Below are 12,107 nucleotides of genomic sequence, written 5' to 3' on the forward strand. Positions count from 1 at the left end.
ATAAGAATAAATGTCTCTTACTCTCCACCTTGGTTGTGCATTCGGGGAAACGGGTTAAAGTTCTTCTTGTCCCACCACTAGCAGCTGCCATTTGTTTGGGGCATTGAGCAATCAGTTGTTGTGGAAAGAGAAGTTGAGTACAGACAGTTGAATGAACTGCTATCGTAGTGAGGCGTAAATACTGTGTCAATGCATAGCCAGCCTCTTCTAGAGATAAGTGTGAAACAGTTTTTGTGATTTTGGTGAACTGACCATTGTAAATGTTCACCATGATTTCTTGTAAAGAAAAAAAAAAAGTATATATGTTTACATTCTGTATTACATGGCTGGCAGTGTTCTTCCTTGCCTTTGGTGGTGCGTTGCCTTGCATACCTTGGATGTTGTTCAGTGGAATAGTGTGGGATAGTGTGAAAACACTGGCAGGACTGGGTACCACATCACTTGTGCCTTCCTGCGTGAATGTGTGTCCTTTTGCATGCACAAAATAGACAAAATGGGGAGCTGCTCATAGGAAAAAACACCCATAATGCTATCAGAGGATAAAAACCCCACAGGGAAGCTTTAAGTAACTCAGTCAAAGCACAGATCAAGAAATCTGCTACAGAATATGAAAGAACTTCAGCATTACATAACGACAGCTCACTGTGCACAGGCAATTCATCATTAGTGTAGAAATAACCTCATTTCAGTGGCAATAGCACGGAATAAAATCAAATCATTTGCACAACTGTGTAGATTACAGGTGACATAATTGGTTACGTATGGCTGTACTAAACAAAAACTTAAAAGGTCAGACTTCCACAAAAACATTTGTTGAATTTAACTTGTTTTGTTAATATCACATTAAAAATTCTCAGCTATAATTGTTTTCAGTTTTAAACAGAAACTCAGAAAATGTATGAATGTTGATTAGTAAGTCATACCATCCTTGTGAAAATGAAGCGCAGGAGAAATTTAGTCTTATGACTTTTTGTTGTCATGAAACCTTCCTCACTCTGTTTTGCATAAATAACTTTACATAAGCATGAAAGAGATGAATGGAGTAATATGAAAGAAAGTTTGGACTCAGATTGGTTTGAATTTTTCACAGCATTATTGGAAATATGAGTAAAAATTATATTGAATGGTTAAAGACAGTCAGCCACCTGTTCCTCAGTGTCATCTTTTTTCATGTTGTGATTATCAATTCGCAGTCATTCTGTTGTTTGACTTAACCCCTTACTCCCTAAATTTATTTTCAATTATATAAAAAAATATATTATTTATATTCTATTTATTGAGATTATATGAACTATTTTAGGCTCCAGCAGATCCCATGACCCTAAATAGGAATAATAGATGATGGATGGATCGATAAAAATTATTTTATTTACTCATATCAAAAGTGGTTTGAGGTGAATTTGCGAGAATAGTCTACAGGGGGTTAAAGAACCAACAATTTATTAAAAATCCACATTCAGATGTTTGTAGCTAATATTTAACATGGGATGGATTGTAATTTAGGCCATTTGCGGTGTGTTTACTGACATCAGGCCCATAATGGTAGCCTAATCCAACAGTAGCATTCTTGAGTTAAAATATGTTTACATCATTTATCAATGTTTGTGATGTTAAAATGATGTGATGTTGCTGAGAAATTCAGATGCTGTTGGGATTAGTTTGTAATTTAAAAACAAAAGTTCATCTCAGTTGTTAATAAAAGACTCTGCCTATCTCAGAATTTAGTATTTACAAAGACACTTAAAAACCCTTAAAGTCAAATAGAAAACAGTTCTTTAATGATACTGGGGGAATGCAAATGTTTGGGTTGCAATGTTGTTGTTTTTTTGTGAGGCTTTTTTTTTTACTATTGCCAGTGACTTTTAAAGTTCAAACCCTCCTGAACTGAGATTGTTCTCATGATAACGGGCTGGATGGAGCCTGACAATTGAGAAAAATTCATTGCATTGTTCCCTGAGGCTCGTCACTATTTTGAGTTTATACATTAACATGCCAGCATGATTTCCGTAAGAAGTATTAAAGCTGGCATTTTTATAGGCTGAGTGTAGATTTCTCCTTGAGTTACCTTGTAGCTTTACTGCTTCTTTGTGTGTTTTTTTTGCAATTATTGCTATTTATTTGACTGTGTGTGCTGCTGGTGCTACTCTTCAAAAAGAACTGCATCCTTCCCCTTCTATCACTTCATTCCTCTCATCCCACTCTCTGCGCTGGACGTGGGTGAAATTACCGCCTCTGCCTTGCTGCCCACTCTATCATTACATTATTCTCTGCCATACCATACCATCATTCTCTTGCTTCCTGCTTTACGTCATGGTTCCCCCTCCTTCGTCTCCTTGTATATAACATGCTTCAGAATCTGGCTGGTATGTTTATTTCATCATATGAGCTATGTGCGTTTTGCCTCAAATGTGTGATTATTCCCCATTTTACTGTTAAATCTTTCATAGCTATATATACAGCTTATATTTACACCCCCCCCCCCCATAAGTGTTCCTGTTGCAAAGGAATTTTTCCTTTCCTTGTTGAACACAGAAAACCCATCCCTGGAAACAGATGAAAGCCGGATAGGTCAGGCTGTACGTTCTAAACCCAAATCGGCAGTCTCACCGCCCACACATCTTCTTAAAGCCATATTGAAATTGCAGGAAAGTGGAACTATTTGTCATTTTCCCTTGTCTATTCGAAGGGGGTTGCATAATTAAGTCAAAGCAACCTACTCATTATTAGTGTCAGTGAAATATGCATTCACAGCATTGAAACTTAAAATGTACAAATAATGGAAAGGCCAGAAACCGTGCCCATGTTGTCAGAATCCATCTTTGTATATCTAATCTAATATCAATATTTAGTCTATCTGCTTGTTTTCTCCGTGGAAAGGTCTTGTGGGTGGGTAGTGAGTGTGTGAGTAGAGAGTTGGGAAGATTGAGTTCAAATGATTTGTATGAAAATATAGAACTGCAAAAACAGTTTCAACCTGAAATTTCAGTGTAAACAGAGGCAACAATTTGGGGTTCTTGTTTCTTACTTTTATATATGTTTTTTTTTTTTTTTTTTTTTTTTTTTTTCTTGGGTCTGTGTGTATGAAATTTGCTATGCATATGTTATGCTTACTTGGGTAGTTGTATACTGCTTCTATTGCACAGGAAAATAATTTCAGATATTATGGTTTCCCAGGTGTCCGCAGCAGTGCCTCAACAGTAGTTAGCCTTGTTTTAACTCTTCTTATATCCTTTATGGAACAGTTTAAAGCGGGTGCAGTTTAGTAGCATTTTTGTATTTAAGGATGACTCGCAAATGAAAAAAACATGAAATACAACCTCCACTTAGGGTTGTCATTGAAGTGTAAATGTGGAGGATTCAACGAAGAACAAAGCAAACATCACCCACTTAAAACCAAAAATAAATATGGTGTGCTTTGAGTCGAGACTTTTTAGTTTAGCATTTTTCCTAGATTTGGAAAAAAATGCAATTAATTACAGTTTATTTTAACCTTTTTTATATTTTATATGGAATGTTTTATATCTTGAAAATATTAAGCTGATCTCCTAATTCAAAGAAAAAAACATAAATATCTTGGGCTCTCAGCTTGTTGTGTGACTTATAAATCTGCCCCTCTCCCCCACAGGATCCAGCAGGAATCTTTGAGCTGGTTGAAGTTGTCGGCAATGGGACATACGGACAGGTGTACAAGGTGAGATTGAAAAGTTTTGGGTGCAGCTATAAAGACCATTCCATTGCCTCCATTTTCTTAAAGGTTCTGTGCATAAATTTCTCAGATTACAGTGGATCTATTTTAGTGCCCAGGCTGATAAGTTTAAAGTGGTTTTGACTGAGAGATAAGAGATTTATTAGAAGGAAATGTGAAATGATGCCGTGAGGCAAATTAGGCACACTTAATGGTCAGTCCGTGGTTGATTTTCAACTTTGTTGACCACTTTTACAATGAATCCACCATTTTCTTGATTCAGGGCCGTCATGTGAAGACGGGGCAGCTGGCTGCCATCAAAGTGATGGATGTTACAGAGGAGGAAGAAGAGGAGATCAAAGCAGAAATCAACATGCTGAAAAAATATAGCCACCACCGAAATATAGCCACATACTACGGTGCCTTTGTCAAGAAGAGCCCACCAGGACACGATGACCAACTTTGGGTCTGTCTACTCTTTTACCTGCCATGATGATTTTATAGCAGTATGCTGCATTTATTGTGTTCACTAAATTTGTGTTTGCATGTAGCTGGTGATGGAGTTTTGTGGGGCAGGATCAGTGACGGACCTGGTGAAAAACACCAAGGGCAGCTCTCTAAAGGAGGACTGGATTGCTTACATCTGCAGAGAGATATTAAGGGTGAGAAACTGCAGTCAGTCAAAAGTTTGCAGCAGAGTTTGCTCCTTACTGGCCAGTTTTGACTTCCTTGTCTTTATCTAGGGCCTTTCTCACCTCCACGCCCATAAAGTTATCCACAGAGACATCAAGGGCCAGAATGTGCTGCTAACAGAAAATGCAGAGGTCAAGCTTGGTATGTTGAAGGTTTTTGGCCATTATATTGCAAAAGTACAATACTATTGGTATATGCTGTCCATCACTGTCACACCTCATCTCAATACTTGGTCCACTTTCAGTTGATTTTGGAGTGAGTGCCCAGTTGGACAGAACCGTTGGGCGGAGGAACACCTTCATTGGTACACCTTACTGGATGGCACCTGAGGTTATTGCCTGTGATGAAAACCCTGACTCCACTTATGACTACAGGGTAACACCCACACCTTTTTTGTGTGTGAGCACTATGATTTGAAATCATATGAAAAATAGAGACCTGATACCTTGTGGATTTTACAGAGCGATATCTGGTCGTTGGGGATCACAGCTATTGAGATGGCGGAGGGAGCTCCCCGTAAGTGTATATACTTGTATTTCTATGTACTAAGCAATAAATATTTTCTCATGATCTCAAAGCTCATTCTAAAAGACCTCATGAATGAGCCTGTCTTGCATATGGGGCCTTGTTGTCTATGTCTTCAGATGGACAGATGAGTCATGGTACTCCATGTAGTGTAGTCGTGAGTTGGTAGTTGGCCTGTGGAGGCTGATTGCACAGATCTCTGGTCTGTTTAGTGAGGAGATCTGTCTGCCTGGAGAAGTAGTGTCAAACCTGACTAAGAAGCAAATAAAGTCTCACTCAAGAGTAACAGCTAAAATGTTTGTAAAATATATCACAGCTGTGTTAAAGAAATCCCATATTAAACAGTGGCTCAACATGAGTAACTTAATGTGCCTGAGTCGCTGCCATGTTTAAGCAGCTGGTAGCTGTTCTGTTAAAACTCCTGGAGCAAGAGTTACAGTTATAGTACAGTACATTTTAATTATAAATAGTAATAATTCTAAATACCTCTTTACACATTTTAAAGCATGCTTACAGTGTGCTTTCAAAATGTGTCAGTCACCTATGGGCAGTTGTCGAGTTTGTGGCAGTTGTTGGCTCTATTAAAGGCAATACTTTTTCTTTTTTATTTTTCTTATGTCCCTTAGATGTTTCAACTCCACTTTGCAGAAGGATATATGTGCAATGTTTAGCACTCGAAGAGGGAAAATTTCTCTATGCTCACTTTAAACCTTAGTTTAAAAACATAATTATGGTTTTTATTGTCATTTCACAACTAGTTTGGAAAGGGGTTATTGTCCAGTCTGAAACCTTCAGAAAGAAAAACTTGTAGATACTTCAAGGCCATACATTGTGAATGGACTTTTTTTTTTTTAATAACACAGGCAATAACCTGTGTTCAATAGTTAAACTTAAGTGGACCAACATCAGACACAAATCATCATTCAGGTATGTAAAACATGTCTGAAGGGGATCTTTAAACTCCAGTTTTTAGTCTATAAATAAATCTTTACTGCTGGCACACACATTTTTTGAAAGTGGAAGCCTCTTTCCACATCATTAAGACATATGCATATGTCACATTGCATACAGACTTCTATAGAGCATGTTGCTGCTGCTGTGAATGACATAAGGCACATAGGCCAACTGACAAGCTGGTGTTGATGTGCCATAATGAATTATGCAGTGTGAACTAGCTCAGTCCTCCAGTCACTACTGAAGTATGCTTTCTCGTAAAAAAGTTGCACTAAAACAGAAAGTAATGGACAACAGTTTTAAGTTATTTTTTCTGTTTTAAAGCATTATAAATGCCATTAGTTCCAGCCCTGTCTCTGGAGTTTCTTATTCTTTATCATCGTGATGAGGATGATAGAGCTCTAACAGTCTTAATGAGTTAAACTGTTACAGTGATACCAGTTTGTTATGGTGTTTACATTAGTGGCCAGGCTATTTGAAATATATGACTTAAAAATAGGAGAGAACTTACAGCAAAACTGATAATGCCAAAACTGCAAACAAGCCATACAAGCTTCCTGAATGAGCACTGATTTCTTTTTAAATGTGATTGCTATGTGTAAATGCATTTTATATGAGGCACACGTTATTACAAAGACTGTGATCTTTATGTTCTATGCTTAAATGCTGAAAAGAAATTCCCTCTGGCCTGTGACTGTCTCAGTCACGTTGCATATGTCCTGAAGACTGTTACAAAAGCCTATTTACTGAGAAACTCCAAAGCTAACCAGTCAGGTTTAGCTACCTACCTACGCTGGGAACAAAATGACTCACAGTCCTTGCTCTTAGAGTCAATGTAACAATAAGCCTGAGGCACCAGGAAAGATTGGATAACAACAGCTGTAACCATGTTTGAGGATACAGAAAATATGTGTAATGGTGGCTAGTATTATTTACAAACTTCCATGTGTTTGGATATGTAACACTCTAACAATATTTATTGTGGCACTCCTTTTTCCTTTTGTACCACAGCGCTCAGTACAGTAAGGAGGATTAAGTAATACTATCTGTAACAGCTCTCACCTTCTTTATTTCTGTAGCCTTGTGTGACATGCACCCGATGAGAGCCCTCTTCCTGATTCCCAGAAATCCCCCTCCAAAACTTAAGTCCAAAAAATGGTGAGTTATCAACCATCCTTCTGTCTCTTCTTACATGCCATTCTTTATTTACTGTCATAGACCTTTAACAGGCCTTCTTCACGTTGTGATTAATCCCAAAAAAAACGTAAAACCTTTTCAATTTTCAAAGACAAATTAAAGAGGACATTGCCTAAAACATTTAAAACAAGAGGAATATATAATTTTTACAATCAGGCATTGTTACAGTAGCTACATAATGTTCCAGTGTTTTTGCTTCTCAAATTACATGGAAACATTTGCCTTGTGTGGTGTGGCATCATATAAAATGGCAAAAGACTGCCTCCCTATTTAAATTTCAGCTAAACATAAATGAACTATCTCTTTGCATTGGAATAACACAAGTTATTCAATAATTAGTTAGTTACAATGGAAAATCTCAGATAATGGCAGCATAGCATATTGACATGCACTGTGCTACCATGATAACTTGGTTAAGTGCATGTAAAAAAAAAAAAACTTAATGAGAAGAGCATTAGTGGAAAGAGTGCTGTACAAGACAATGCAAAATTACCAAAAAAAATGTGTGACTTGTCAGTGCATATGTTTAGGGTTACTTGAGGTACATTTGGATTAGCAGTTTCTGGTTTTTACAATGTGTGAACCCATACGCTTTGCACTAGTATTGAGTCCGCAACATGCAAATTGTAATGTTTTTCTACAAGTTATAAAAATTTGAATTGTAATCATGAAGAACTGGTCAGTCAATGTGTGTTATTTAAAATTAACACACACTTGTGTAACAAATATAAAGAAATAGTAACAATACAAATAACATTCAGGATTTTCAGAAATGCCTTTTCCTGTAATAAATGATGCTCACAGTTCCAGATGTGAAGAACGCTAAAGAGAGACTTTTATCTCACTTGAATCTTTTGGATTGTTGTTGGATAAAAAACAATCAGATAATAGCCCAGCTGACAACTATTCTATGCCTCCCTAACTTCCCACTCTCCCTCACCAGTTTATCATCTGTCTAATTTCCAGGTCCAAGAAATTTATTGACTTTATAGAGGGCTGTCTTGTGAAGACATATCCCAGCCGACCATCAACAGAACAGCTGCTTAAGCACTCCTTCATCAGGGACCAGCCCACTGAGCGCCAGGTCCGAATTCAGTTGAAAGACCATATTGACCGTACACGCAAGAAAAGGGGAGAGAAAGGTAAGCAAATGTGTGGTGTCTTCTTGGACAGTGTACATTAGTATGTCACTGTGTTTGTTTAATGTTTTGACTATTCTTTTTTTTTCATTTTCTGTATAGAGGAAACAGAGTATGAGTACAGTGGTAGTGATGAAGAGGATGAAAATCGCGGGGATGACAGAGAGTCAAGGTAATTTCAATGTATTTTCGCAAAATATTTTGAGTTCTTGACTTGTTTTGTCTGTGGACATCCCACAAATTCACTTTCTCCTTTCTCCTATCTTAAATTTTGGTCATCAGTTCAATTCTAAATGTACCCGGTGAGTCCACCCTGAGGCGCGACTTCCAGCGTCTGCAGCAGGAGAACAAAGAGCGCTCAGAGGCACACAAGAGGCAACAGGCTCAACTAGCTGCTCAACGCAGAGACCCTGAGGAACACAAGAGGCAACTGTTACATGACCGACAGAAACGCATTGAAGAGCAGAAGGAGCAGCGCCGGAGACTTGAAGAGGTAATTGTCAACTAAAGAAGTAGTTAGACTTCATAAGGAATATGCTTTTTTTGTTTAGATTGATACCATCTTCAAGTCTGGACTCTGAATACGAAGCTTCAGGTAAATAGGTAATTATAGCATAAAGACAGGAAGTTTATATTAGGTCTTGACCCAGTTAAAAATATGCCTCTAAAGTTTGTGCTACTGCTGTGGATGTATTAATTATTAATAGCGAGTAGAGTCACAAAGAGCAGAGATCAATTCTGTAGCTGCGATAAAAACATTCAGGTTAAGCGGTGAGACGCAAATGGTCTTGCAGTACTCAAATTAAAACATGCTTAAAAACATAATCAACACGAAACTACTGAACATCTTTTCCTTGCGTCTTAGTAGTGCCCACATCAGATGCAAAGAATAAGAGAAGCCAGGAAACACAGGATGAATCTCAGTTCCCTTGTTTTATCAGTCCTTTGCCTACACAGAAGTCATTCCGATCTGCCATGATGAAGGATGTCCCTTATTTCTGCAGTAAGGAGCGAGGCTGAGATTCAGCCTACATAAAAATGTGACAGCTCCCAGGAAGTAAAACCACCATAAGTGGATCCCCCCCTGGTGGCTGTTTGCATTATAGGTTATAAACCACACCTCCATGAACAAATCAATTTTTGATTTGATTGATTTTAGATATATTTTATGCTGATTTGTGTTCAAGAGCTCATTTGTTCTGATATTTCTGTTTTTAAGATGTCGCCATTACTGCACAAAATCGAGTTGCAAAATGAACAGCCTCAGGAAAGTGCTGATACTAAACCTGGCTGTCCTACTTTTAAGCGCTCTGTCTTTTAATTGAATGAAGGAAAGTAAAAAGATAATGAACTGCATGGGACATATAGGTCTTATTTTGGAATTTGTTAGACTATATACAGTACCAGTCAAAGGTTTGGACATACGATTTGATCTATTTGGGCCACTTTACTGAGATGTTTCCTGTCCTGTATTGTGGCATTTCCAAACCACACTTAAAAACTGAACACACAGAGGCATAGAACACCAACACCATGGAACATCTACACCATAGAACATCAACAACACATTTCCATGGAACAGCACCATCTGTCCAACAGCTTACTGCATAAAGTTGTTGTTGTGAAAAGCATATTCCCAGTAAAAGAAAAGCCAAAGTTTTCCAAGAGGTAATGGAGAAATATTAATGTTCCATTTATAGAATATGTGGGTTTTTTTGGAAATACTTTTGTGTGAAGACTGAAATTGAACTTCTGTTGAACTGAAAGTGTCTCCCTACTCAATGGGCTGAAAATGCATGGTGTCTGTAGTTTAGGTTCACTCATTAACATCAGATATTACATATACTCCCAAAATTTCACAACTGTCCAGCAGCTTGTCAAACTTCTGATCATAGCCTGTCTTTAATCTGTTTTTGATCTTGTTTAAATATCTTAAAATGAAAAAGCATGCAAGAGCTTATATTTAGAGATTTGCAATTGATGCTCATGCAGTGGACATAAAACACACCAGTATGCTTACCGGTACATATCCAGTTTTCCTGTCACCAACTCAGAACTTCCATGACTAAATCACTGGTTGCAATTGCTAAATAAAAGCTGAGGTCACCTTCACTGGCAGCAGTACCTTTTCTAAAAAAATGTTCAGTAACATTCATATTTAAACACAGTAACAGTGTAAAAAAACAATGCAATAAAAAAGATAGTCAGTCTAGCTCTTTAGAAGGTATAAATTATTCATTCTGCAAACATTTTTTTTGTGAGAGGTTTTTGCAGCTTAGAGAGTGATGGTTTGTTATTATAAAGGTTGTAAAATGCATGGAAACTGTAAGTCAACAATTATGGAGTATGGAGGTTATGGCTCAAGACTGACTTTCTCTACACTAAGATCATTTGCCTGTTGTGAGAAAACCTTAACTTTTTTAAAAACTATCCTTAGAAGCTGCAAGTTAATTTGACCAATATATTGCATAGAAACTATTCTATATGCATGCTATTTTTGTAAGTTATAGCTTGATGTATTAAACTGCAAAACAGTGATGAATGACAGAAATTCGACTTTCGCAGTTTAAAAGTACATGCAGGAACAAATCTTATTGATTACATGAATTGGATCACAAGTGAAATGTAATCATCTTCTTGATGTCCAATTAAAACAAACGTTTGCATAATACAAGTTCTTAATTAAAAAGCTTGCGAAGTATTGGTTAAAAAATCCAGCAGCTGACAAAGTCTACATCCTGTGAAAGTTTTACCTGTCAACATACTGCAGTGACAGGAAATGTGTTCATTTAGACTAATAAAACGTTGTTGAAAGCTCTGCCTTACATCCTATAGCTATTACCAATTTATTTATTGATTTGACTGGTATACTGGTCAGATAAGCATTTATGTATTACCAAACAATGACAGGAAACTTTGGAAATATGCTGCTCTGTGATTTTTGTGTTAAATTAATTTATTATTGACCAGCAGATTGTAGCCTCTGGTTGAGTTAGCAACATTATTTATGTAAAATTTTGTTTGTTGCTGACATACCTGCTTAACTCAGCTTACTGGGCAAACTGGCAGCAGCTGTGATATGAGAGGAAGATGGGATTTGAATGAGGTGCACATAATTGCACTGATTTCTATGATCAGTTAGGACTGCTGTTAAGTAAGCTATTTTATTATAGTAATGTTGTACCTCTTTCAGCTGCTCTTCTGTCATATCTGGCTCTTTGTTACTACAGTAGAGTGCAACAACATCTGAGTGTTTTGTCACAACGTAGTAATCCCAGAGAGGTTACTGTTGTTTCAGTGCCTCTTAAAATACACACAGACTGCTCACTGTAAAGTGAATAACTGGACAGAGCTCTACTGTGGTTTGGGTTTGTAGCAGCAGACTCAGAAGATGACTCAAAAGCAATAGGTGTGTGTGTGTTTTTCTTGTGTGAGAATGACTCACAGCCTCAATTCTCTGCCCTGTGCTCCCGCTCCATCTCCCCCCCCCCCCCCCCAACACTTTGCACCAAAAACAAGAGAGGGTTTGCTTATATGCAGGCTATCCATTATAGAATCCCATGTGAAAACATAACGACTATGCTCATTTCTCTTTTTCTTGTCACCCTTCTCTCCCAGCAACAGAGAAAAGAGCGAGAGATGGTGAGGCAGCAAGAAAAAGGTCCCCATCGGAGACTTGACGATATGAGGCGAGAGGAAGATAGAAGGTTGGCTGAGAGGGAGCAGGTAACCAACCAGAGGAGACATGGGGCTGCAATCGGCCAATCAATATGAAGTGTGGGTGTGTCCAGCAGTAACACAGTGCAAGTTGCTCTGGTGGTGAAATTCCATGAGTAGGTTGCCATAGCAGCAAGGGTCTAAATTAGTGTATTTATTCAGAGATGAGTTTTCTGTGGGTGAGCTCTGTGCCTCTC

At 37.8% G+C, this 12,107-nt stretch overlaps 1 protein-coding gene across 4 annotated transcripts in view; it reads left to right on the forward strand.

The window, feature by feature from the left end:
- The window catches only part of mink1 (misshapen-like kinase 1), a 33,077-nt gene that overhangs the window by 3,084 nt on the left and 17,886 nt on the right, over positions 1 to 12,107 (forward strand). For all 4 annotated transcript variants that reach the window (XM_026328951.1, XM_026328953.1, XM_026328952.2 and 1 more), the window contains exons 2-12: positions 3,626 to 3,691; positions 3,969 to 4,151; positions 4,237 to 4,347; positions 4,429 to 4,519; positions 4,623 to 4,753; positions 4,840 to 4,894; positions 6,937 to 7,015; positions 8,021 to 8,196; positions 8,296 to 8,365; positions 8,476 to 8,686; positions 11,812 to 11,919. In XM_026328951.1, coding sequence (XP_026184736.1) covers positions 3,626 to 3,691; positions 3,969 to 4,151; positions 4,237 to 4,347; positions 4,429 to 4,519; positions 4,623 to 4,753; positions 4,840 to 4,894; positions 6,937 to 7,015; positions 8,021 to 8,196; positions 8,296 to 8,365; positions 8,476 to 8,686; positions 11,812 to 11,919 — 1,281 coding nt within the window. The remainder of the gene's footprint in view (positions 1 to 3,625; positions 3,692 to 3,968; positions 4,152 to 4,236; positions 4,348 to 4,428; positions 4,520 to 4,622; positions 4,754 to 4,839; positions 4,895 to 6,936; positions 7,016 to 8,020; positions 8,197 to 8,295; positions 8,366 to 8,475; positions 8,687 to 11,811; positions 11,920 to 12,107) is intronic.

Source organism: Mastacembelus armatus, chromosome 14 (genome assembly GCF_900324485.2).
Source record: "Mastacembelus armatus chromosome 14, fMasArm1.2, whole genome shotgun sequence".
Classification (NCBI taxonomy): Eukaryota; Metazoa; Chordata; class Actinopteri; order Synbranchiformes; family Mastacembelidae; genus Mastacembelus; species Mastacembelus armatus.